The sequence below is a fragment of the Cydia amplana genome, chromosome 20 (assembly GCF_948474715.1).
Source record: "Cydia amplana chromosome 20, ilCydAmpl1.1, whole genome shotgun sequence".
Taxonomy (NCBI): Eukaryota; Metazoa; Arthropoda; class Insecta; order Lepidoptera; family Tortricidae; genus Cydia; species Cydia amplana.
The window spans coordinates 3,184,503-3,212,497 of record NC_086088.1 but is presented as its reverse complement, the minus strand read 5'-3'; the positions used below and the strand labels follow the sequence as shown (position 1 = coordinate 3,212,497).

At 36.0% G+C, this 27,995-nt stretch overlaps 1 protein-coding gene across 2 annotated transcripts in view; it reads right to left on the bottom strand.

Annotated features, from left to right (window-relative positions):
- LOC134657448 (uncharacterized) overlaps positions 1-27,420 on the bottom strand; it is a 43,540-nt gene extending 16,120 nt beyond the window's left edge. For both annotated transcript variants that reach the window (XM_063513006.1, XM_063513005.1), the window contains exons 1-2: positions 26,621-27,420; positions 8,058-8,138 (exon numbers count right to left, since the gene is read on the bottom strand). In XM_063513006.1, the coding sequence (XP_063369076.1) occupies positions 8,058-8,138; positions 26,621-26,966 (427 nt within the window). In that variant the 5' untranslated portion in view covers positions 26,967-27,420. The remainder of the gene's footprint in view (positions 1-8,057; positions 8,139-26,620) is intronic.
- Between the last annotated feature and the right edge of the window lie 575 nt (positions 27,421-27,995).

The following is a 27,995-nucleotide window of genomic DNA, read 5'->3' as shown; positions in this document are numbered from 1 at the left end:
TTTCGTAACAAATTAAAATTTGTCGCATAAATCCCCTTTTTGTTTATTGCGAATTGCATCATGACGTCAAACTTTCTCAAGAACGTGTCATTATACTTAACACAGTTTTGCTAATTGCCTTTGAACTTATAATCAACATGTTATAGCACAATAGCACATAACTTGTTGTGGTTAAATACTAACATACTATACATTTTGTTTTACAATAATCAATCAAGCCTCATAATGCATTGATATGATATTTTTTTCGATTTGCAAGAATGATTCAAGTGTAACAAGTTATTTAAAATCATTATAATTATAAAAATAACATTATTTTACGAATGCACATACATTCAAATTGGCATTTAAAATGAATTGCTTAGAAAAACTACAGCACTCTGCCGTTTTGTTTAGTTGAATTCGGCGAACTTTCCTCAAAACAAAAATCAAAACATTATTTCGATCGGCATTAGTATTTATCTCTTTAAAACCGCAACAATTAACATATTTGTGCACTAAATTTGTAAAATTACTTTTTATAAACGCCATTTTTAGCAACATTTACCTTCATAGCGCTTCTGGAAAAACAGAACTAATGGAATGTGATTTCCGCAATAATGAGTTAACCTCTCTTAAGACATTATTGACATTTTAGTACGCGTTCTGGCCATTACTGCAATAAGTTAAGGCACTAAACCCATTAATGCAAAACAGACAACCCATGTTAACGGATTTGTGTTAACCTTTTTTCCTTCTTTTGGAATATTTATAAATTTCAAACCACTAAGGTCATTTTTGCAAAATGAAATCGAGCGGACCAGCTACAATATGGCATTAACATCTCATTTTTTAAGTTTTTGTGGGTTGACACGTTATTGCTTATCAGCATCCAAATATGACATAACAAAAATATAAAATAAAGGGAAATAAAATAACGTAATATTTCATCGTTATCTTTCTGTCAAGGGATTTATCACGCGCCCATAACAAGTAAGTAGACAATTTATTTTTTAGAGTGCGTAGGTGAAAGAGGTGATAATTCAAATACATTTTTCCGGTATTATTTCGTATTGTGTGAAGAAGATAAGGGAACAAACATAGATGTAAGTAAAATGAGGTAGATATGGTACCAGGAGCACGATCGTGAGCCATTAAGTATAGGTTACGGAACCTATATTTAGTTAGTCGTATGGGTGACGCCAACCTGTCAAGTTGTCAAAATCGTTGGATCAAATTTTAGTTTTGTCAACTATGAACGTCACACGTCTACATAAATAAAAGGTCATTGGGAACAAATCCTTTTTATTTTGTTGTTACTACTAGCATTTTAAGTTCCATTCCATGTAATGTATTTATATTTATCACTTTTATAGGGAGCGTGCATTATTTGTTTTAGTGGCGACATAAGAGCCCCCTGTGTATTGGCGTGAAATATAATTTCAAGCTTAAGTTTCTAATTTACGTCACAAGATGGCAGAACCTGTAACGGGAAAGGTATCGTGCGTTAACAGTAGCCGGGTGCAGCACCTGCATTAGTAAGGTGAAGTGTATGTCAAAGTTTATGTTTCCGACTTAGGCCACAAGATGGCAGATCTTTCAATACGCACAGTCCCAATAACTTAAATAAGAATAACCAGTTCTATTCCGACTTAATACATCAGATAATCTAAAAGATGCTGGAGGCAAATTCCATTTGTGAAGTTAATTTCACTGTTTGTATTCGATTTCCAGGTAATAAAATATTATGGTTTTGAGGGAAGTTAATTATGTAACTTAATAGCAATGTCGATGAATGAGTTTTGTTTCCAAATATCGGCAGAATATACCGTCGAGTGGGATAACTGGTGACAAGTCAAGAGGGATAGGTAACATTAGACAAATATAATATTCCCCAATAAATTATTATATGAACGTGGCAGTGTAATTTTTATAATCTTTGAATTGGGATTTACCAGTCGTAGGGTCCATTTTCAACTAAATTACGTAGTACCTACTTATATTGTAAAAAAAATTGTTTACGGTTTCCCCAACTGTCCCCAGTCTCAACTAATTATAGATGCGCTGTCGACGATTGTGCATTATTAAAATTTCATCCAAATATATAATCTAATATTATGAATTGATTTTAATATAATGATATCAAAATTATTACTCTATTCTTATATTGTAATTTGTAACTACTTAATTTGACGATCATTACGAGATACCTAGGTATAAGTAGCCATATTGACATCTTTTTCCGTAATAATACTATCATTTGACATTGTATATTTATTTGACTTTCTGGTGAATTTATTTTACTACCTATTGATATTTGATGATGATTTTTATCTGTACTTATTGACATTTGTAATATAATATATACCTAGTTGACGATCATAATATAAATTCGTATAGATTAGCTTAGAATAATTTATAATGTAATGTCATATTATGAAATAAATAAATCTAAATCTAAATCTTATAGACAATAAAATTGTTTAATTCCTACGTGATTGTGTTATATGGGAACAAAGTTTAGCTGAACATAATGGTTTTTAAATTACATTTCCAAAAAATGATAAATAACAATATTCTTTTATAAACCTTTTAGATATTATTAAAATTTTATCTCCGCACTCAGCGGTCATACTAAAATGAGTAGGTAATATAAAAGGAAATTCATTTGTCATAAACATTTATTTACTGCACTGTATACGACAACTTTATTTCCTGAAACTGTAAAAAGCCAGTTATTGCCTAACTTGGCTGCCATAAAAAAACCGGCCAAGTGCGAGTCGGACTCGCGCACGGAGGGTTCCGCACCATCAACAAAAAACAAGCAAAAAAACGGTCACCCATCCAAGTACTGACCCCGCCCGACGTTGCTTAACTTCGGTCAAAAATCACGTTTGTTGTACGGGAGCCCCACTTAAATCTTTATTTTATTCTGTTTTTAGTATTTGTTGTTATAGCGGCAACAGAAATACATATTCTGTGAAAATTTAAACTGTCTAGCTATCACGATTCGTGAGATACAGCCTGGTGACAGACGGACGGACGGACGGACAGCGGAGTCTTAGTAATAGGGTCCCGTTTTTACCCTTTGGGTACGGAACCCTAAAAAGATGAAAATATCAATCGTAAAAAGTTTTAGGAAATTACATTTTACCGTATTTATAGGGCAGTACATTCAGTCAGGACCTATTTTATAAAAGTTATAAATATGGTAGGATTAGACCAAGCTAACTTGGCAGCGATCTTGATAGCACAGACTGTGTAAGTGTTATTTTAGTCTAAGTCTAAATCGATGTCTATAAAATTATGACATTAGACTGTACCATTTATGTATTCGCAAATTATTACTCGATGTAATTTTAATTAGGTTGAAAAAACAACCAAAAACAATCAAATAGGGCCCACTGATTAACAGTCCGCCGGACGATATCGGCTTGTCAGTTAGAACAAAAAGTTGACAGTTCCGAACAACTGACATGCCGAAATCGTCCGGCGGACTGGTAATCAGTGGGCCCTTAAAAACATTACTTAATCCTTTAGGATACCTACTTATGATTTAGTCGCTGACTATTACGTATCATTCGGTACCTACCAAGTTGAAAAAAAATCTCATTTTATTACACTTTGTTATTTTAACGATGCTCCGTATTATTAAAAATGATAAAAATAACAATGTATTCTTTATGAAAAGTATTGTAAATATTTAATCCAATATAAGCGAGTTTTAAATTTCCAACGTAATGAAATGCCCGCGCAAATATAAGAGCAATGTGCTATGCTTGGAAAATTCAAAGAAAATATAAACAGGCGTTCGACAAAAAAACAGATAGGCTTATTCTGATTCTAATAACTGGTCATGAATTTGATCTGGATTTTTTTAATGTGATCTGTCAGCTGTGACATTTATTAACGGAGGCGCGGCGTGTAGCAGTCTTTATAGGTGGATTGCCAGCAGCAGAAGTTGCTAAGCAGGCGAGGTGTTCAAAATTACCTTGACACACTCTTATTCTCTTAAGTCTTAACAATAAAGTCCCGTCAAGATCATTTTGAACACCTGGCCCGTTTAGCAACTTCTGCTGCTGACTGTACAAGGTTTCCGCGCAGCGGTGCCACGCCGCTACGTGGGTTCTTCGCCCAACGGCCCGATTCAAACAATGCTTATAAGAAGTAACAGCGGTATGATACCGATCTGTCAGTGTTAAAAGTGATGTTTTTTGGTTGAAGAAAGTCACTTTTGACCCTGACACAGATCGGTATTGTACCGCTGTGATTTCTTATAAGCATTGTTCGAATCGGACAGTTCAAATTAGCCTCCCGGGCTTCTCAAAAAAAAGTTCGACACAATTTTACAAAATGAGCATTGTAGATAGATAAAGACCCCGGAAGGGTTTTATCGCAACGTTAATAATTAGGTTCCTGTCACAAAAAAGATAACGACCCTTCATAGGTATTTATCTCTTTTGCATAGAAAATTAGGTACGTTAATAACCTTTTAATTTTAGACATCTATTTTTACATGACAATGCCCAGAAAAAAGGTAGGTAATTTATTTTATCTAATGTAACTTCTTACCTGTCTAATAATGAAAAAGTACAATATTTGCATCGGTTCTAGTGCAATATGCTATTTTATATTGGACGTACCTAGGGCCCGTTTCTCAAAAGCTTGTAACTTGTAATACAAGCGGATGTTACTTTTTTACAGCTTTTTAGAAAGGGACTTCTACTTGTAGTACTTACAAGTTACAAGCTTTTGAGAAACGGGCCCGTGATATAGTAGTAGTAGTAGTAGTAGTAAACACTTTATTGCACAAAACAAGTACATAACACAGAGATAATCCAGTAAATGTGTACAAAGGCGAACTTATCCCGTTAAGGGATCTCTTCCAGCTAACCTTTAAGTAACTGAGAGATACATTATGAAATGGTAGTCAAACTAAGATAAACTGTACATGACGGCGAGACTTAAAAGAAGTAGCTAACCCTAGAAACATAACTAAATACGATGCGATGCATTAGGTGCAAAGGCATATACATGTATAAATATACGAAACAATTATATATCCATAAAAATATTAATACATACATTTAAATAAATATATATATATATATTTAAATACCTACAAATATATTAATATATATAACCGCACAATCCTACCTACGTGTCGTTCAATTGACATTTAATATTATTGCCATAACCTCTTTAATTTTGCCTTCAGCGACGCTACAGACTGACACTGCCTCAGCGGAGATGGCAACGCGTTCCATAGCCTCACAGAGTGTATCGTGAATGATTTATTGTAGGACCGGTGTTTGTGGGTGATATAGGTACAGTCATTTTAATTTCGACCCTATTTTGTACCTTGTCAATAGTGACAATACGTATATCATACATCTAAATCGGTTAAGGCATTCTGAAGTTATCGTGGAATAAAGAAACTCACATACATATATACATACAAACATGAACGCTGAAAACAATACACTCTTTTTTTTGGGCAGTCGTGTAAAAACTAAACAATCCCTCGGGCGTGATCGCAGACAATCTCGCTCGCACTTATGAATTGGTGCGATAAAGAGGGAATGCGATCGATTTCACGAAGACGCTAACATAACATGTCAAACTACAACTCGTTGTAGTGCTGATATGATTGACAGATATCGTATCGCTGTGACATCTTATAAGCATTGTTCGAACACGACGGTAAGTTCGAATTGGCCTGTTCTTCGGTTACCTGTTTCAAAAACCTTCAGGTAAACTGATCCCTGAATTGAATACCCAATTAATTAAATCAAAGTTCTCCCGCCGACCTGTGGCTTGAACTTTAACCCAATCATAGATAAATAAGTAAGCATAGAATGCTCACTCCATATATCAGTTTTATCACCAAAACGCGTATTATTTTCGTAGTCGATATCTAGCCTCAACTAGCGGAATTATCAGTACTGCTACTTGACAATAGATGTCGCGACGAACGAAATGACTAATGCTCAACAATTATCAGCGAATATAACCGGATTAACCGTAAATCTATTTTCAACTCCTTGTAATATTAGGTGTAAATTGTTGAATACACTTTCAGTGACATCAGAACGGCTACCATCAGTTTGTCACTGACATAAACGTCGTCGAGAACGTAATTTACTTTCTATACTTACATCTCGCTCGTACTCGCGTATTAGTGCAAACGAGGTGTATAGAAAGTAAATTACATTCTCGATAGCGTAAATGTCAGTTTTGACACTGTCAGTGACTCATGGTACGGGCTCTGGTGTCAAGTAAGTAAGTAAAACTTTATTGCAAACCATGGTATGTACATAGATGTTACAAATTATGTTAAGTTGCACATGGACCCCGGTGGGGTGTAGCAATTTTTCTTATAACTAGCTTACACATAATTATAAATACAAACTAAACTTAACTACTTTCATAATATAAGCGCTAGTAGCAGTACTGATAAATCCGTTACTTGACGCTAGATGTCGACTACAAATAATAAGCGTTTTGGTAACAAAACTGATGTATGGAGTGAGCACTCTGTGCTTACTTATTTCATATGACCCAATTAAAACGATGGGACCGTTATCTATTTTAAACTACAACCCTCCTTGCTTCGTTATCCTCTTGATTACAAAACGGCTATAGATACTTTGGCGAAGCGAACAATACGAACAGCGAATTAAATGAACGATGAATTTGCATTGAAAATATAATAAACGCAAAAAAGCCGTTTTAAAATATATATAATCATAGAGAAAAAAATACATAGAGTACATAGAGTTTTAATACCAAAAATACTATTAATTTCAGTGTCTACATCTAGCATCAAGTAGCGGAACTATCAGTACTGCTACTTGACAATAGATGTAGCAGTACTGATAGTTCCGCTACTCGATGCTATATATGCTAATAGTCTTTTTGGTATCAAAACTGATGTATGGAGTGAGCACTCTTGTCTTAACTATATTTCTCTATGATATAATTTATATTTTAAAAAAGTCAGCTATTGTCCGCAAAACTCTATTCTGAAGTCATCGGTGTCGAAAAGAAAAATTGTCTTTTGTTTCAAAATGGCGAGAGTTTTGTAACCTCCCCTTATGAAAACTTTGTAAAGATTTCTTTGTTTTCGTTATGAAATTGTTAGACGTGGGCTTGAATATTTTATGGTAGATATTTTCTTTTAGTATACTTACTTGAGGAATATTTTAATATTTACTGTAACGTTAGCATATCCAACAAATTAAATTTGATAATATTACAATAAAGAAGTTAAATACCTTGAGCCTTGACTTGACGTATAAGAAAATAATATTTAATCAGTTTAGTTTTTAGAAAGAAAGAAAATACAATTATTTAATGCCATATCATACTTAGTAAGAGTAGGCTAAATACATAAAAAAAGACGTGCAGACATAACATAAATTTGAACGCAAGAATAGGATCCCTACTCAGCGTAATGTCTCGGAAAATCGTGGCACTGGTTTCAGCGGGATCTCAATTTTATTAGTGACGACACCTACTGGCGTACGTATATAGTACTGTACTGTGACCTGTGCTATAACCGCTAAAGGAGTTCGCAAATTGCGTACATCTTTCTCTGTCACTCTAATTAAGCCTTCATTGGAGTAAAAGATCTCCGCAATTTGCGAATTTCGGTTTTCGCGGTAAGCCCGGCCAATATTTCGCTCAGCGGATCAGCATTGCTGTCCAGCGGGGCATTGCGGCCATCCTTCGTGGCACTCTACCGAGCAACTACGTCTTACGGCAATTTTATTATTTATAAGTTTAACGACTGGTCTGGCCTAGTGGGTAGTGACCCTGCCTGTGAAGCCGCGGGCCTGGGTTCGAATCCCGGTAAGGGCATTTATTTGTGTGATGAACACAGATATTTGTTCCTGAGTCTTGGGTGTTTTCTATGTATTTGTGTATTTGTATATTATATATGTATATCGTTGTCTGAGTACCCACAACACAAGCCTTCTTGAGCTTACTGTGGGACTTAGTCAATCTGTGTAAGAATGTCCTTTAATATTTATTTATTTATTTTATTTATAAGTTTTAATTCAAATGGTACTTACTTAGGCCGGTTCGTTTTGGGGTTTTATCCTCTTCTTCTTCGACCTTGCTGTTGGATTTCTTCGGTACTTGCTCCGAAACATCTGAAATTATAACAAAAACGAATTTAAAATCTATAGATTACATTTCTTTACATATTCGGCCAAACGTCTGGTTGAAGTTACTGGGGACAAAAGAGCTGGCAGCTTCCTCGCTCAACGTATACGCGTTGCAATTCAGCGAGGAAATGCTGCCAGTATCTTTGGCACTATGCCCCGGGGCCTTCTTTAGATATAGATTTATGGCCTCATTTATAAACGGTTGCTAACTTAATCAGTTGATGATCGTCGTTGGTGCCTATCTGTCGTTATGCCATAGAGAGGGACAAACGACGATCATCAGCTGATTAACTTAGCAGCAGACGTTTATGAATAAGGGGGTAATAGTTTATTTTTATAAGAAGTAGTTTTAGTTTTAATTTTAGGTTACTTTTTATTGTTAGTTTATACTTATGTTGCTGTTCAATAAAGATTCACTCATTTAAAGTCTATAATATGTTAATTGTGTATAATTATTATTATATTCTAATTTATCGTAATATTATTAGTATTAAACATTTTTTGAAATTCAGTATTCTTTTTAGGGCGTATTTTTGTAGTTCATAAACATTTATATAAGCTACTTAGCAATATCAAGGCAATGACTGGCGATATGATATTTTGAAAATGCGTTCAATAAAGTACATTTCTAACCACATAATATTATACGTACTCCTAAGAACAAGTAAAGAAGTTTTTAAAGTAGGTTCAAAAGGCAGATACATTTATAAAGTGAACGAGTATACCTACTTATTGTAAATTTACCCCAATAATCAGGCAACCCTCGGCACGTAGGCATTATTGAACAACATGCCAATTCGAACGTACAGTGATATCAGAATGATATTTGAATCGTGTCATTAACGTGTCAAGTGTCGTCCACGCGAATACATGTAGGTACAAGTACAAGCGAAGTATGTTATTTTTTTATGATACAATTCAATACAATAGGTACAAATCTCTTTGGCGTCTTAAATATTAAAACTCCGGAATATCTCTTTTCCAAAATTAACATTTCAACATTTCACAACCGTCATGGCACTTACTAGGTCAACTCGGCGCTGTCTCTTAGAAATGTTCTATGAGGGAACGATTGCATTTACCGATTGTTTCCGATATCTCGCGACCAAATGCTGGAATGATATCCCTCCACCTGTAAGACGGCTCAAAAATAAGCTAATTTTTAAACACCAGTCTAAAAAGATACTGCTTGAAAAACAAAAAACAGGGATACCACACGGCTTTTTGTTTGCGGATTTCAGGCTCTAGTAATCGGTAATTCGGAGGTTTTCTAGGAGATCTTGAGCCAAACCCTACGCACTTTCTCACTTTTATTTTATTTTATAGCTACTGTATTTCTTATTTTTGTTTTATTTATGTATTTTATTTCGGAACACTTATAACACACTACACACTTTTTACACAACTGTACGTGATCTGGGTTCCGGCAGAATATCATCAGTGCTATGCTCAGTAGAGTGAATCGTATAGCTGAGTCGGAACCCTTTTGTTTTTGCTGCAATGCACACAGTGTAGAGCAGGTAAACCCATTTTTCGTGTGTAAGTATTATTTTATTTTTTGTATTAGTTAATTTTGTACATAATTTAGTTTCATTATGTTTGTAATCTACCTATTTGTAAAATGTATGTTGTTGCAGCAAACAAATAAACGATTTTTTCTACTCCCGTACTTTTATTTGTCATTTAAAAGGTCGTACACACACTTTTAAACCCCTATGTTATAGTTGTCAAGACAAGTCTTTAGTCTATTCCCCAAAAAAGTATATGTGCATACACGCAGTATCTTTTTGGTACTTTTACGATACTTCGTGTAATCACCACTTATAAAATATTGTATGAAATACATTGTTGCCAACCTAATTTTAATTGTCATCTCTGACAGATGAGTACCTACTAAGTGCAAGTGCAAGTTTACAAAATATTCATTAGGTTCTATAGTAGAAACAATAAAATTGCATCAGAAGTCAGAAACGCGCATGTGACACCCGTAATATAGCAAGATCCATAGACTACGAACACCGCTTAGCGTTGCTTGTTAGTCTCCATAGCCTACTGTGGCCAAAATCGAGAAAAAAACTGTCCGAAATTGTAATTTAACTAAGACCAAGTACCAGGGCCTCATGAGTTACAAGAAGGTGTCGCTGACCAACCGGCCGTGGGGCGCGGGGCGCGGTGGCCGGGTCGCGTACGAAAATGAAAAAAATGAAAATTATTTTTGTTGAATGAAAAATATTTGTTTAATTTACAAATTTTTTTCAAAGTAAGCGCTCGGTCGTAGAAAAAGTATTGTATGCAACGTTGTTTAACTATGTCAAAAAATACTCGTGGCGTCTTTATTAATAATTTTCGGCTTCGCTTCAAATTGTTACTCACGCCACTCGCCTTTTTTGACCTCTCTTAAACAACGGTTGCATAAAATACTATAACTATCTATCTAAATCCTCTTTATTGCACAACTTCAGAATAAATGTACCTATATGGAAACACATTGCCTGTTGTTTTATTCAACTAATACTCATCGAGGCAATTCAAATAAATCCAAACACAAACAGTTGCGTTGTTTTATCCCAAAGTACTTACGGGCACCTCCTGTCTTCATAATCAGATCAGCTCGATGGTACGATATTATTACATTACTAGCGACCCGTACGGTTACCATCAGTTTGTCACTGACATAAACGCCGTCGAGAACGTAATTTACTTTCTATACATCCCGTTTGCACTAATATGCGAGTGCGAGCGAGATGTATAGAAAGTAAATTACGTTCTCGACGGCGTTTATGTCAGTGACAAACTGATGGTAACCGTACCGCTCCGGCTTCACATCGGTTACACAAAACCTTAACAATTTATACACCTAAACCCTCAAGAATCACTCTATTGATAGATGAAAACCGCATGAAAATCCGATCAGTAGCTTTTGGGTTTACCGCAAATATACTTACATACAAACAGACAGACACGGCGAGGGAGTTTGCTTTGTTTTATTAGGTGTAGTGATACCTAATAATGGGAAGTGGGTTTTATTTAGTTTGCAATATTTGATGCAAACACATACAAACATTTCAAATGAAATAACAGATTGTATTAATCAGAAGCAACACAAAATTTCATTTCATTTCATTTATTTATTGATTGAAATATATACCCGTACTGCTCCCAAGTCAGCACACTATAACTTGCTTACAAAGCTACATTTAGGGTTCATTTAGACGACGCGCGAACTCGTATAACGATTTTAGTTACATTGCGGACCGTTGCGGTGACATCAATTCAGCCGACCGATCAAATGACGCAATGTAATGAAACTCACATGCGAGTTCTCGCACCGTCTAAATGAGCCCTTAGGGCCATTGTAGGTACTAAATATTCATTTAATTAAATAATCTTACGAAGCAACATATACGTCGAAGCTGATGAAAGTTCTGGCAAATTGTACTTGTATATTGCGGAATGTATAACGTAGCAAATAGGCGTTACACAGTAGAGTAAGAATGAATTTAAAACAGCGCTCCACGTTTACAATGTTTACATCCACGAATCATTTTTAGGGTTCCGTACCCAAAGGGTAAAAAACGAGACCTTATTACTAAGACTTCGCTGTCCGTCCGTCCGTCCGCCCGCCCGTCCGTCCGTCTGTCACCAGGCTGTATCTCATGAACCAGTTATATGTCATGTAGACAGTTGAAATTTTCACAAATGATGTATCTCTGTTGCCGCTATAACAACAAACACTAAAAATTAAATAAAATAAATATTTAAGGCTGGCTCCCATACAACAAACACGATTTTTTTGCTCTATTTTTTGTTGATGGCGCGGAACCCTCCGTGCGCGAGTCCGACTCGCACTTGGCCGGTTTTTTTAAAATGGTTACGATGTTTGTACCAACGAAAGTTACCAAGTATGTTAATTATTATAATTTTTATTAATTTCATGTTTAATAGCACTAGTCCTAGTTTTAAGTTGTAACAACTCCCATACCCGTTCCGGGTCCATGAGATACTCTTTATATTTTAACATCTTAATTACCATGGTGCAATAAAGAAATAAAGAAAAATGTGATATAATTTATCGTATGGCATTACAGTTAGTGGATTTAAATCAAATATATATTTATTTCAAATGGATTTTGTTTATTTGGTAACGGCATATTTAAATATGTTCCACTTTTATGACGTGTAAATTTAGCTTTATGAATAAATAACTTATGACTTATTAATTTACACAAACGGGTCTATCGCGATATAGTTTAATTGTTTTTACCTTAAATTCCGACGTTTCAACTGAGTTTCACCAGCTGTGGTCACGGAAAGGAGAGTTTAAAGTGTTATATTGACTTATGACTTATTGATATCACTCGCTGTATAAAGTAGGCAAGTCTTAAGTAAAAGTCAAATGTCAACGCCATATTCTTTAAAATATTGGTGATTGGCGCGTATGTCATGCACGACTTTTTCTTCCTTTTGCATGCACCAATCAGCATTATCTTCAAGGTCGTATTAAACTAAGATCGAATCCGTAACAAGTTCTTAAATCTGAATCGGCCTCACGAGCCGAGTTTAATTTACGTGTACAGATGTAGTGCAACGTTTATATTTGTCATGCTATTTCAGTCAACGTCAGTACTTTTTGTACCTATCGAGAATGCCTGAAATAGCAAGACACGTTCGTGTGCACTACAACTGTAAACGCACTTATTTATCTACTGCTTGATACTTTACTGTGTGCGCAATATGACGAAATCCCACATTCGCGTTATTATTATACTGTACAATATATTCTGGCGACACATTGAACCGAATAAACAGTGCACATTTTTCGTGACATTACCCTTCGTCTGTTTTTTTGAAAAACACAATAGGTAACCGGATCAAACACAGAAAAAGGTGACAAATCTCAAAATTTCTAAGGTAATAAATTACAGGTATTTTACGATATATTTTGCCTCTTTTGCTGTCACTGCCTAATTGTGTCGTTTTCAACCAAAGGGTACATTTGTCTGTTGTCGATATAAATGGCACAATTGATCATAAATACACATAGGTAATTAAGTGCTACATTAACGGATGACTCACGCTAGAACGGTCAGAGGAGTTACCGCGACAACCGAATTTAACAAATTGCGGGCATTTTTCTCTGTCACTCTAATTACGCCTTCATTGGAGTAGAGAAAGATCCCCGCAATTTGCGAAATTCGGTTTTCGCGGTAGCTCCTCCGGTCCGAACCTGCGGACCTATGAGTCCAACCACAGAACATATTAAAGAGATTAGAATGGCTATCGCGCACAGTTAGTATCGGAACCGGTGTCGCCGCTCGTTCCTCTACACATTTACTAACACTCGCGCAACGGTAGTAAAAACGTGTGTGCCTAGTGAATGGATACGCCTCCTTTAAACAGATTTGACGTCTGGCTTCTTAACCTGAACGTTATTGTGGCGCAAAAAGGCATGTTTACTTCATTTTCGGTCAGCGCGGGCGAGTAGCATGCGAGCGTTTGCTCAAAACCGGCGGCGACACGTACCCTGCTCGCATCGCCATTCTAACTTGTTCTGTGAGTCCAACAGTCCGTGACAGCATCACGTGCTCACCGATCATCCATCATATAATATAAATATCTGGGTGAGCGAGCTTCGCTCGGAAAACATATAATAACTCGGAAATGCGCGTTTTCCCAGAGATAAGACCTAGCTAGATCGATTTTTCGCCTCCGAAAACCCCTATATACCAAATTTCATCGAAATCGTTAGAGCCGTTTCCGAGATCCCCGAAATATATAAATATATATAAACAAATAAATAAATAAATAAATAAATAAACAAGAATTGATTAGATTATACTGTCGGAAGAGTCGGTCAAGAACGCCTACCGCGAACACCGAAGTTCTCAAATTGCGGGCATCTATCTCTTTTACACCAATTAAGGCGTAATTAGGGTGACAGAGAAAGATGCCCGCAATTTGCGAAATTCGGTTTTCGCGGTAGCTCCTCAGGTCCGGACCTCCGGAACTATGAGTCTAACAGTCCGTGACAGCATCACGTGATTACTGATCATCCATCATAGAATATGAACTGTCGGACGTCTCGAACGCTCACTGCGGACGCCGAAGTTATCAAATTGCGGGCATCTTTCTCTTTTACACCAATTAAGGCGTAATTAGGGTAACAGAGAAAGATGCCCGCAATTTGTGAACTTCGGTGTTCGCGGTAGGCCCTCAAACCCGGACCGTTCTAACGTGATAACGTAGTAAAACAAGATTCAGATTATTGCATTAAAATGTAATTTACTTCTAATACATGCAAAACCATTTAGAGATGCAATTTTATTATTTAATTTCAGTGGAAACTTGAATTGAATTAAAAGTCGATTTCGGGCTTTTCGAGAAATTCCTGTGTTATTTTATTTATGTTATGTTATGGTTATAATGGGCACCACAGATCACCCGAGGCAGAGGCAGACCAAAAATGAGATGGCGAAACGACTGGACTCATTCTGTGGCGACTGGCGGGAGCATGCACAAAGCCGTGACGAGTGGCGAAAGACAGGGGAGGCCTTTGCCCAGCAGTGGGACACAATATAGGCTATAAAAAAATATGTTATGGTTAAACAAATATTACAAAATGATAACCGGCGTATTTTTTAATTTATTATAGACTTCGAGGATATTCTAGATTGTAAAGAATCCTTCCTCTCTTATTTTCGAATTGAAATTTTATATAAAATAATACCGTTTTTTTTAATCCAGCTATAGAACGATCCGAAACCCAAAAAGACCTGTCATCCCTCGAAATACCCAACTGGCGCGAAGTGGCACAGAATAGGACAGAGTGGCGCTCTCTTGTGTCAGAGGCCAAGATCCTCTTTGGGTCACTGAGCCAGTGATGATGTATAGAACGATCCTCTTCAGTTAACGAATGTAAAAAAAAGGCACGACTTTTAACACATTCATAAAATATTATATAAATACTTACTCCAGCTTTATACCCTTATAAACTTTTTAATGACATTTTTAGCGTTCTATAAAAAGGTCATTCTAATACCCACCGACGGCGAAAAGAGTTGGGATATTATATCAATATATTGTAAGCCCCTTGATTGTACAAAGGGAAAATGCTGAGCCAAATTTTTGCCCTCCGAGATAGGTATTCTGATTTTAAAATATATCAAGCGTTTGATATTGATATAATAAAATCCAACCAAAAATATTTCATGTAGTATTGGCGGGCAACTCTTTACATTTTAATGTAAAAAGTTATATGACCTCGGCGAAAGCCAAGCCCCTAAGCCCTAACTTTCCTAACCCTACACTTTGGTTTAAAAACTATGGCTAAGTCGTTTCATGGATCTTCTATTGCATTATTTATTTTTTCTACTCCCGTACTTTTATTTGTCATTTAAAGAGTCGTGCACACATCTTTAAAACCCTACCTTATAGATGTCAAGACAAATCTTTAGTCTATTCCCCAAAAAAGCATTTGTGCATACACGCAGTATCTTTTTGGCACTTTTTCGATACTTCATGTAATGACCACTTAAAAAATATTGTATGAAATACATTGTTGCCAACCTTATGTTAAATGTCATCTCTGACAAACAAGTGAACCATAGACATGTTATTTTTTTATATTTCATTCATTATTTTCCCGCCCGTGCTACTTGCTACTTCAAGAATGAAAAATAATAAATATAATAATTCAGTTCATTTTACTGTAAAAACTATTAAACTGATTAAACGGTGCTGTCTTTTTTCATAATTTCATCGACATCGACTTATTTTAAATTTCACCTGTCCTCGCACTTTTTAAACATCAAACGAAATTGATCCTGTTAAACCAGGGTATGGATATTAACACTGATTTGTGTTTTCGAAAAGCAGTGAGTCATAACTCCAAACTTTCATCATTAGGCATCTCACGGCAATAAGAGCGAGTCTTGTCAAGGTTGTATCATTCATAAAATATATATTCACTTTTATATTCATATTATAAATGACCTAGTCTAAGATGGAAAAATAACTGTATCAAATTATTAAATCAGAATAACGCTAACGTTACGAGGGAATAAGAAAAATAAATTAAATGTGATAGGGTTTGAAATTCTTTTGAAGGTATCGATAGAAAGTTTTAGAGTTTATATTGGATTTATTGAATTAGTCTTGTAACACTGACAATTTCATTTGTCTGGATGTAAAGTAATTTGAACAAGTTTATTAGTTTTCTATTCGTTAGCGTTATGTCAGTGTCAAACAGAAACCCAGAGCCCGTACCATGAGTCGCTGACAGTGTCAAAACTGACATACACGCTATCGAGAACGTAATTTACTTTCTATACATCTCGTTCGCACTAATATGCGAGTACGAGCGAGATGTATAGAAAGTAAATTACGTTCTCGACGGCGTTTATGTCAGTGCCAAACTGATGGTAGCCATACAAACCCCTAGTGTAAGTTTCATTCGATAGCGTGACGAGCGTTCGCGTTTCGGTTATGCCTATTTATGTATGGGATTTTGAACAGCCCGCCAAGCGGGACGTTTTGAAAACTCAAAATCCCATACAAAATTACACTTAACGCGTACGTCACGTCACGCTATCGAGTGAAATGTACACAGTACAGTACAGGCACAGAATAAGTAATAATACTACCGTACATAAAGGACACTTCCTACAAAACCGAAGTTGAATCATGATATCCCTTTCTAACTTATAACACTATCCCTTTCGGCTGTTTAGGGTTGTCAAAATTCAAGTCATTATCTTATCTGTCGTCGTGCACGGAAAGGCACGGACGTCAAGTTGTGTCAACCCTAATTATTGCTCGGAGCAATGCTGAGCCAAACGGAGCCGACTTTGCCTGAAGTCAGGAGTGTCTCCCCACTGGTACAGGTGGTAGTGTATGATAATACTATTACTTATTCTGTGTCTATACCACTACGGTAGCCGTACCGGATATTTTCTGTCCTACTAACCGCTCGCGTGTCGCGCCGCAGTAAGAGCGCTTAAACAATTCAATATCAGCCCACTAATTACTGTAGACTACATATGACAGGATGTATTGTGCTGAAGTATTTGGCTCTCTTCACTGACAGTCGGGGGACACGCGATAGAAAGTAAGACGACTAAGCGCCACTTGCACCAGTCCACTAACCTGGGGTTAACCGGTTAAATCCTTAATCCAGTGTCAAATTGTACTGGTAACCATGTTAACTCCATGGTTTAACCGGTTAACCCCGGGTTAGTTAATGGTGCAAGTGGCCCTAAGACGAGAGTGGACGATCGGTTCTCGATACAAACGTAGTTTTCATTTTGCTCACAGAATATTGAGATAATGGAATTTTTGAAGTGAAAACTTCTTTAGTGGCGCTGTGCACTCTTTGCGATGGGGAAAAAATGTTAAACTCGCGAGAGATCACGTGACCGTAAGACGGACCTGTTACATGTAATGTCATTGAGTTTTTCTTTATTGATTTAAATGCCATCTAGTGAGTTTAGCTCTAATTGGTATTAATATAACTCGAGTACTAACAGTGAAGTACTTAGGGGTTTCAAGTAATGCGACTAAATAACGCTAGATGGCGTTAACCTCAATTATACATAGTGCTGTAGACATTTTGCAATAGATTGAGTTTTCACTTCTGCCAGCACTCCCGGAGTGCAACCCGTTGTTTTTTTTATGTAAGTACTTAAGTGCACAATTCATAGCTATACACCTCTTCGTTTGACTTATTTCGATCTTTAGGAGTTCAGGAGAAAACAAGCTGCATACAAATTTTAAAAACCTAACTGATTAAAATACCTAATTGAAAAAAATCGCTAATAAAAATCAAACGAAGTATTGTAAACGAAGTTAGTATTATAACAAACTGTGTAAAAATATTTTTCATAGGAGATGGAAAAGAGGTTGTCCACTATCCTCTTGAATACAATAAAATGACTGTGTATGACCCAAATAGCTGTTCTTTTTTATAAAGATCCTTATTTTATACCCTAGTAGATTAGTACTTACATATACTATAATTTTATTATTGGTAATAAAAAAAATTGCAAAATTTCTTAACAAAATATTAGGTAATCTTTGCAGATATTATTTTTATGCCATGTTAAGTACCAACACAATAATGTAAAGGTTCCCTGAGGGTAAGAAAAATATTACGGGAATTTTCTACGCGCAAATCCCATATTTTTCATCTAAACAGAAGCGAAATTGCTTGTCAAAGGAAAAATAGTCAGTTATTAAACTAAGACTAAAGATAAAAGGAAATGTGTACTTTTTAAAGGACTTCGTTGCTCAGGCGTTGGCGTTAGAATAAATTATAACCTTATTTTTTGATTCGGTTAAGTTGTGTTTTTTGAAAAACAAATTATAGCCAGCCTTTTATGAATGAAGTATGATACCTTACCGGGACATATACTAAAAGGGGGGGTTGCGGCAGGGGGAGGGTTTGGGACGCTAGTGTGCGTAAAGCACCATACCTAAAGGTATCATACAACATTCATAAAAGGCTGGCTATAATTTGTTTGTCTTCCCCATACATTAGAACACAACTTAACCGAATCATTTGTAGGACACTTTTCTCAAAGGATAATAAAACAAGTGTCTAGATGTTTTATTTTAGTTTCCAGGAAAATAAAGATAGCAACGATCTGGTCTTGTTATTGGGAATATTTTTTTTTTATAAAAGATATTTAAATCATAAGTTTTCCCAAGAAAAAACCTAGGTACTTATTGTTATCTGTTTGTGAAAGGCTTATTATTCTGTAACGATTATGCGGTCGTACTCGTATTAAGAAATTAACCTTTGTACCTACTAAGTACCTAAGACCCTAAGTATATTGAATACTGCATTTATATTTTAACCTGAATATCTGGGAGACCGAGCTTTGCTCGGAAAACATATAAAATCTCAAAAATTAGCGTTTTCCCAGAGATAAGACCTAGCCAGATCGATTTTTCGCCCCCAAAATCCCCATATACTTACCAAATTTCATCGAAATCGTTGGAGCCGTTTTCGAGATCCCTTTCTTCGCAATACAACAAAAACAAGTACGTACAGTCAGCAGAAGAAGTTGCTAAGCGGGCCAGATGTTTAAAATGATCTTGACGCGACGTTATTGTTAAGAGAATAAGAGCGTGTCAAAGTAATTTTGAACAGCTTGCCCGCTTAGCAAATTCGGCAGCAGCAGACTGTACATATAAAGAGGAAATAACGATCAAATAACGTCCTGTGCAAAAACCCTTAATTACGTAACTACGTCACGTGAGTCACGTCGCTTATATGGTTTCTTAGGGAAGTTGTTGACAAAAGCAACAAAGAATATAATAAAATGTGTTATACCTACTTTTAATATTGATATTTGATTATGTTCAATCAATCAATCAATTATTTATTCGTTCATCACAGGTACATAAATAGGTGAGAACTTAAACCTCGTAAAACCTTGGTGGTTGTTGTGTAACCTCGAAATTATGGGTTCTAGACTTGCCTAAACTCCTATAGTATTATTCAAACTGGAAGGGTACGATGACAGATGTCGATTCAATACAATTTTGCGACATTTGTTTTTTTATAGGATACCGAACAGGGCTAGTTAAATAAAAGCTTATTAAAAGATCCGCCGAAACACCCGATTTGCCTGTTCTACAGCAAGCGTGATCCATAAGTAAATATTTGAAAGGGTGTATTGACTTAGAGCGATCTTTCAAGTTTCACGCACTCAACTTACGTTAGTTTCAGCTCCGTTTAATAATGGATAGTTGGCCTGGAAAGCCAAGAATTTACCCGAATATACATATGTACAAACATGCTAACATCGCAAGTTAAATAAAAGCTTGTAACACAATAATTAATTAAAACTTTCACGATTAGGTACTACAAGGGGACTTATTTTACTACAACGGGACTTTAAAAAAAAAAAGCGGCCAAGTGCGAGTCGGACTCGCCCATGAAGGGTTCCGTATTTAGGCGATTTATGACGTATTAAAAAAAAAACTACTAACTAGATCTCGTTCAAACCAATTTTCGGTGGAAGTTTACATGGTAATGTACATCATATATTTTTTTTAGTTTTATCATTCTCTTATTTTAGAAGTTACAGGGGGGGGGGGGACACACATTTTACCAGTTTGGAAGTGTCTCTCGCGCAAACTGTTCAGTTTAGAAAAAAATGATATTAGAAACCTCAATATCATTTTTGAAGAGCTATCCATAGATACCCCACACGTATGGGTTTGATGAAAAAAAAAATTTTGAGTTTCAGTTCGAAGTATGGGGAACCCCAAAAATTTATAGTTTTTTTTCTATTTTTGTGTGAAAATCTTAATGCGGTTCACAGAATACATCTACTTACCAAGTTTCAACAGTATAGTTCTTATAGTTTCGGAGAAAAGTGGCTGTGACATACGGACGGACAGACAGACGGACAGACGGACAGACAGACAAACAGACAGACATGACGAATCTATAAGGGTTCCGTTTTTTGCCGTTTGGCTACGGAACCCTAAAAAGCATTTATTTCAAGTATCTGTGTGACTCATAAGTACATAATTTAGGTAGCAACATAGGTACATAATTATAATACATATCACTTAATCGCGTAAAATTATTTTTAAAATTTTACTCCGACGTTTCGAGGAATGCTGTTGTCATCGTGGTCTCGGAGAAATCTGGCTAAAGTTGACATTAACATATATCTAGCCGCCTTTCTAACGTCAGAGGTATTTTTTTTTATAAATGGGCTTACTCATGGCACCAGACTAGCCGAGGCGAAGACGTGGCCTACAATGGAGCGAGCCTGCCCAGAAGTTGCCTGTTCACCATTGATTTGAAGGTTGCCGGGTTATATGAGCTCGGAAATATAGACACCGGCAAGGAATTCCATTCCTTGGCAGTGCGCATAAGAAACGAGGAAGCAAAGCGCTTCGTGCGAATTGGTGGAATATCTACCAAGTGCGTCTAAAAGTCCTATGGTAGAATGGGGACGGTGGAATAAGCTCGTGTAGCTCTTGAGCACACTCCCCGAAGTGCAACCTGTAGAATACCGGCAGACTGGCGACTTTCCGCCGATGGGCCAATGACGCTTACCCGTTAGGTAAAATTTTAAACTTAAGTCCAGCTGTAGTAAATAATAAAAAGCTTGTAAAATTACAAGTACAGCATTTCTTTGTGATACAATATAAAAGACTCCATACAAAAGCAGTAGTTCCGGCAGCGGACTTACTTATACCGGGTAGTGGAGCGAAATAAAGTGAACGTTAATTCGTACTTCCAACGGGAACTTAGTTATTATCTTCGTTCATAATTGATTGCTTATCGATAATTATTTATTCAACCCATATTCCACGGATGATTAAAGATTAACTGATTGATTAACAATGCATGATTAAATACTTTTCTATGCCGTTTTAGATTATTATCATTTTGGGGCGATTTTGATTTTGTAGTCAACTTTTGTAGTCAAATTTGGTTGCTTTGAATAACTTCTTATTCTGGGCGGGATAAATAAAAGATCACTTAGTTGTTGCGAAAAAAAGCTATTGTTGAGCTTAGAAACAAATTAAAAGTGGAAAAACGACCATTGGATCGCTAGACCAGTCCAGTAGTCCAGTGGTCGTGGGTTCAAGTCCCAGCCAAGACAGTGAATCTTTCCACTTTTAATTTCTTTCTAAGCTTTATAGCATCGTTAACAGACGTTTCTGCTTGATATAAAATTAATTTCGTTATTGTTGAGTTATGAAAACACTATACTTTTTAGTAACTCAGTGAAAACTAAAACTTCCCGAAATCTGACTAAAAAAAATCGACACTATAATAAATATCGACTCATAAAATACTTTATAAATTCGGATCTGCAAACGGCTAATATTCAAAAAATAGTAGTTAGCTTTACTGCACGTGATATGGGGCCAGATTCGGATTTTGAAATAACATCTTTTAGACATCACCAAGATACGATAACGATATTTTTTAAGATGTAACCTGTCAAAATTGACATTTCCGCGATTCTGGAGATACTCTTGAACGATTTCCTATAGGTATCTAACGTAAAAGTGACATTGGTTGCCCATATTGAGCTCAATAGTTTAGATTTCAACTAGTTCTCTTTTGCAGCTGCAAAAGAGAACTAGTTGAAATCTAAACTATAACGTATCTAGAATGGATCTAGTACGTGTCGTCTCTTGTGAATATCTTGAAGTTCGAATACGGCAGATGGTCGTAATCCGCTCAACCGCTCAATTGATGTTTGATTATATCATTACAGTCACATTAACATAGGCAACTAACTGGCACAAATAACCAAGCATTGTGGACTTAAAGTCTAGGAAGACAAGACTTTTGAAGTTAAAGTTCTTTCAATAGAATTACTAAGTGTATGGTTGAGCGCCGGTACAAATTTATCTTTTGTTTTATCAATTGAATTTAATGTTTGAGTCAAACACTATTTGGAAGAAAACTATACAGTCCGCGCGAAACACAAGTTTTCTCTCCTGTGGACAATAGTTAACAGCCTGTGGACATGTAGGTAATGATTTTATCATACTTATCCAAATAAAAGGAGTTAAAATAGTACCTTTTCATGTGGATAGGGGTTAAATAAGAAAATTAACCTTTATTGCCCTTAACTTTTGTGTATGTCTACAGGAAAGACACGAACACGGTTTTGTTTTTGACCCATTTTCTTAAAAAATTAGAGTTCATTTTTAGGGTAGTCGTAAGTACTATATGAGACTAGTGTTTGGTTTTGGTGAAAAATGTAAGTAAGTACACTGAAAATTAATCTGGCATCGGTATGCAACATTAATTAGTTATTACGTGTGATTAATAAACTAATTTAATAAATGCAAAATTAATGATAAACTGTTTATAACGCGCAATGCAAAAGATTTTAATAATTTGCAGTAATTAATCATTCATAATATTTTTACAATAATTAAAGAAAGAGAAAAATTAACTATGCTCAACCATTGTCGAATACTGTTTTATCTAGTATATATTTGTGTTTACAATTCACTAAAATGTGTACTATGGTAACACTTCACCCACAATAGATTTTTTTACCAAAGCTATATTTATAACCTATATAAGCTACAGTGAAACCTGGTTAATTGGCACCTGGATAAATGCAAAACCTCAATAATTGCAACCAAAGGTCCGGTCCCGGTCCCTTGAGACCAAAAGGCCTCTATAATTGAAATTTTTGAACCTCTATAATTGTAATTTAGATTTTAGTGCTTTTCGTAATTTTACTTCTGTAATTGACCACATCGCAACTAAGACCTCTATAATTTACACTGTGCTAAAAAAATCCCTTATTTTAGCTCTTCTTATTACCTGTAGGTATTATTGAAACGAGTCTATAAGTATGACCTCTGTAATTGAAATAATGTAGACTTGTAGAGAGCAGAAACAATATTTTAATAGCAATGATAATTTTATTTTAAATCTTTACCCAGAATTAAATTTATTTATTGGGTATCTATCACAGACTAGGAGGTGAAATAGTTTTGATTACCTAAATCAAAAACATAATATGTTTTTTACATTCCAATAAAACTTTTTTCTACAATTCAAGGGATTATTTAAAAAACCCAAATGATTATAAACAGTAAGATAAAGATAAAGATAAAAGATAGTTTATTCAAGTAGGCATAATTACAATGCGCTTATGAACGTCAAATAAAGCTAGGTAGACCGGCTCCAACCCTACACCTCTGCCCCGAGAAGATTTAAATCCCCCCTCAATTGGAGGAGGGTATCCCATTATGGGACCGGCAACAAACTCGGCGGGACACATATTTTCAAAAATAATTACATCTTATAATTAACATGCATTACGAGAAAATAAGGAAAAAAAAATACAATTTAAATTACTATAGAATTCATGCAATTATACACATAAGGTGTAATAAAAATTTGATTTAGAAAATATACATAGTATTTGATTTAGAAAATATACATAGTAATTAATGTAAGTAGTGTAAAAGTGCAAGTTATATAATATACAGACCAGAAACCCCAGAATCTACTTTCAATGGTTATTTGCACCTCCATAAAAGCAATTTTTCAGAACGCAACCTCTATTAATGAGAACCTCTATAATTGACACAACGATTTTTTTGAACCTCGTTAATTGGCACGACCTGCTTAAATGAAAAACCTGGTTAATTGACAAAAAATTGCCGGTCCCTTGAGATTCCAATTATCCAGGTTTCACTGTATATTGATAACCAATTTCGTGTCTTACCTGACACTATTCATTCTGAGCGGCATCCTATTTGGTGTATTTGTAATTATTTAAATAAATATCCTCTAGTTCTATTATATAATTATTTTCTAATAAAAGACAAAATCATTACGGAGCTGTCGCACAATTAAGGACACGTGAAATTGATCACAACAGAAATAGAAAATCCGTAATAACGGAAATTCCTCAAGAGGAAAGCCGGAGACTAATATCACAGCAAACTGAGTTAATTACCCGTTGGCATGAATGGCATTTCATCGGTATGGCATTGGTAAAGCGTCGTACACACGGGCCGGAAACCTAATGACAGGTAAAAAACTTAGGAAATGCGCTGCACGGAAACTGGCAAGGAATTGGATAATGACGTTGAAATGTTTATTTTCGCCGATAGGGACGTTAGTGTCTAGTCTAGGAGGTCTTTCAAAATGTCAAACGCATAGTCGGGGGGTTTCAAGCTTTTTGAAGTGAAAATTTCGTGTGTGCACTTTTTAAGGTGGGGAAAAAAGGTTAAACTCCCGACAGGTCACGTGACCGACAGATTCGACAGATTGAAAATTCGTAAGACGGACACGTGCATGATCGAAAAACTGTTACAATGTTATTGAGTTTTCACTTCTGCCGGCACTCCCGGAGTGCAACCCGTTGTTTTTTTTATCGCGAATTTTCACTCCTCATTCATAATTGTGGTAAATCTTTCTCTACCTTTGATTAATCATGGTAAACAATAGATATAGCTCGATAAACGTTAGTGGTTTAAAAAAAGTGCCAACTAAAATATATGCAAAATTAAAAAGTTTGAAAAAACGGCAAATTTAGACGTTAAAATACCTTTGTGTATATTAGAACGTATTGATTTTATAAAAATAGGCAGAGAAGAATCTTGAGATCTGTTTTTCTGGACCTAGATCTACAGTGGCGCCAACTGGTGAGCACAAAAACGGTAGCCCTCATTCAATTATGAAAATTTAAGTAAGTATACAAAAACGCGTTACTTCTTCATGATTATCGTTTGTCATTAGTTGATTGGGAAAAGAAAACTTTATTTATTCGTTGTAATGTTTTTTTTTTCGTCAATATGTAAAAAGAAATAAGGTGTCGTATGCGGAAAACACTAAAAAAAAACGCAAACAATATTTGCCGAATTTGGCTTAATTTGACAATTTACAGGTCGCGTAGCCAACCTGCCAATCGTTAACGCTCCAAACAGCCATATTCGAACTTTAAGATACGTTAAATATTAAGGGGCCCACTGATTATAACTCCAGCAGCAGCCTGTCAGAACAAAAAGTTGACATTTCCGAACAACTGACAGGCCGATATCGTCCGGCGGACTGGTAATCAGTGGGCCCCTTTAGATATAGAAACAATATGGATCGGATATGTCAGTGTCAAACAAGTGTCAAAAGTGACGTTTCTTCAAACAAAAACGTATCGTATGTAGCATCTCTCTCTATCACTCGTCCACACTAGTGCGACAGTGACAGTTGCACGTTGTCTTTAAAACTTAACTGGAAACCTCCAATCCAACTCTAAATCTAAGCACGATATCAATTAAAACGATCTGGTAATGTACAGCCGGCTTTACAAAATATCATTCAATTATAAAAAAGTTAAACCACCAACATTTTCAATCTAAATACAATCTTATTACAATGCATTAAAGTTTAAATTGCTACAAGTTGTGTAGTTGATTTATTACTTTCTTTAATTAATAACAAGGCATGTGTACCGAAGCATGATTTTTCAATCAAAGCCGGATTAATATTTTATGTTCACGGTATTTTCATTTGCTAATTATTATTTTCTATGTTAAACTTTGGGATATTATACTAATTCAAATCTTTGTATTGTTAATTTAAGTCTCATTTTCTCTGAATTCGAAATTACATCGAAAATTGGAAATTATCTAGACACCTCAATTTAATTAAGATTTAAATTCACGGTTTGTGACTTGGGAAAGTCATTAGAAACTGATTCAAATTTTAATTGTTTTATCTTTGCGCCCTAAATATTTATTGTCTTCTACTCGTATAGATGATGAATTGTTTCTTTCTGTTGCTTTATGTTAGCTGCCTACTGTTCCCTGCATTGCTGTTTTTAGTTAGGTATCAATATTATCATTTAAGTATTCTCTGTTTATTTTCCCTACAATTTTAGTGTCCGCCTTCCCCCATAGTTTCTTTTACCCCACCTGACCTTATAATTTTCTACCTATATTCAAACACTTACCTTTAGCAGTTCTGCTCTCGTAAACTTCCAAGTCCACGACACCGCTCCTCTCCTCAGGCTTGGTCAACCGGAACGACCAGTCGTTCCAGTCGAAGCTGAACGCGTGACTCTCGAGGAACCTGGACAGGAAACCCTGCCTCGACCTCGCTTGCCGCAGCCCCTTCACCGCCACCGGTTCGATCGTCAGCGCGTCGAACACCCTCACCGCCCGCTGCTGTCGCATGCTCCTCACAAACTCCCTCGCCATACTCTCAATACACGTAGCATTATCACTGCAGTTCAACTCAACTATACCGGCCCTCGCTTGCGCCACCACCATACAAGCGATCAACAATATGGCAGTCATTTTGAACCAATGTCATTACACTTCAGCACTAAAGTCACCAATCCATTTGTGGGTCACGACTCCTTGATCCGCTCCACCTTCATCGGTGGTTAGTTCGTCAATGGGTCTTCGAATGCAGTGCTGATGATTTTTATCCACGGTCACGGTGCTTGCATCTGCCAGTCCGTGTGTGCATTTTTTTTTTGCCGGTGCCTTCACATGTGTTGGTATTCTAGTTGATTTACATTAGACCACTTTTCTTTCCACTGGGCGAGTTTGCGATCAATTATTTTCCGTAGTGCGCGTGCGTAAGGTGCAATCTCGTCGATCGAAGCGAAATTTATGCGAAAAAATTGTTATAAGCGCACGGATTCGTTAATAGGCCTGCAGGAATGATATTTTACTTTCGAATGTACTGTTAGCAAATATGGACTATTTTACTTTTATCGTTTTTCAATCACATTACTATCTTTTTGTACTATCTTTTATTATTACATTTATCACATCAAAAGAATATTATATTCTACATTTTTTGTCCAGAGTGGTATCACGCCAGCTTAGCTTACCTTTGCTGAACTGAGCAAAGTGGTGTGCTTTTGTGTTGGAGGCCAAGACTCATTTTGGATCATCGCACCAGCCAAGTAAGTAGTAGTAGTACATTTTCTGTCGATTAATAGGTAGTTACACACGACCTAGTATTCGTTTTAATACACATCAACATGCAACGAATGTAAATTAGTCGAGACTGAAACCGACCTAAATAAACATGTCACATAATGTTCTGCAAATAGACATCACATGTGATACCAGACTAAAATGAAACGATGCTGATTACCGCACCGTTTATCCCATTTGTTTATGAATTAACAACCCATGACAATGTCGGTTGTAACTTTTCTACTGATGTTACTCGTACACATGCAAAATACCGTGACAAATGTGCGTGAGCGCAACGGAAGGTAGTTCGACAATGTTCCTCAGACAACGTATCTAACTGGTTCCATCGGAACTTACTGTATTTGTTCTGCACCTGATAGCATCTTGGAAATT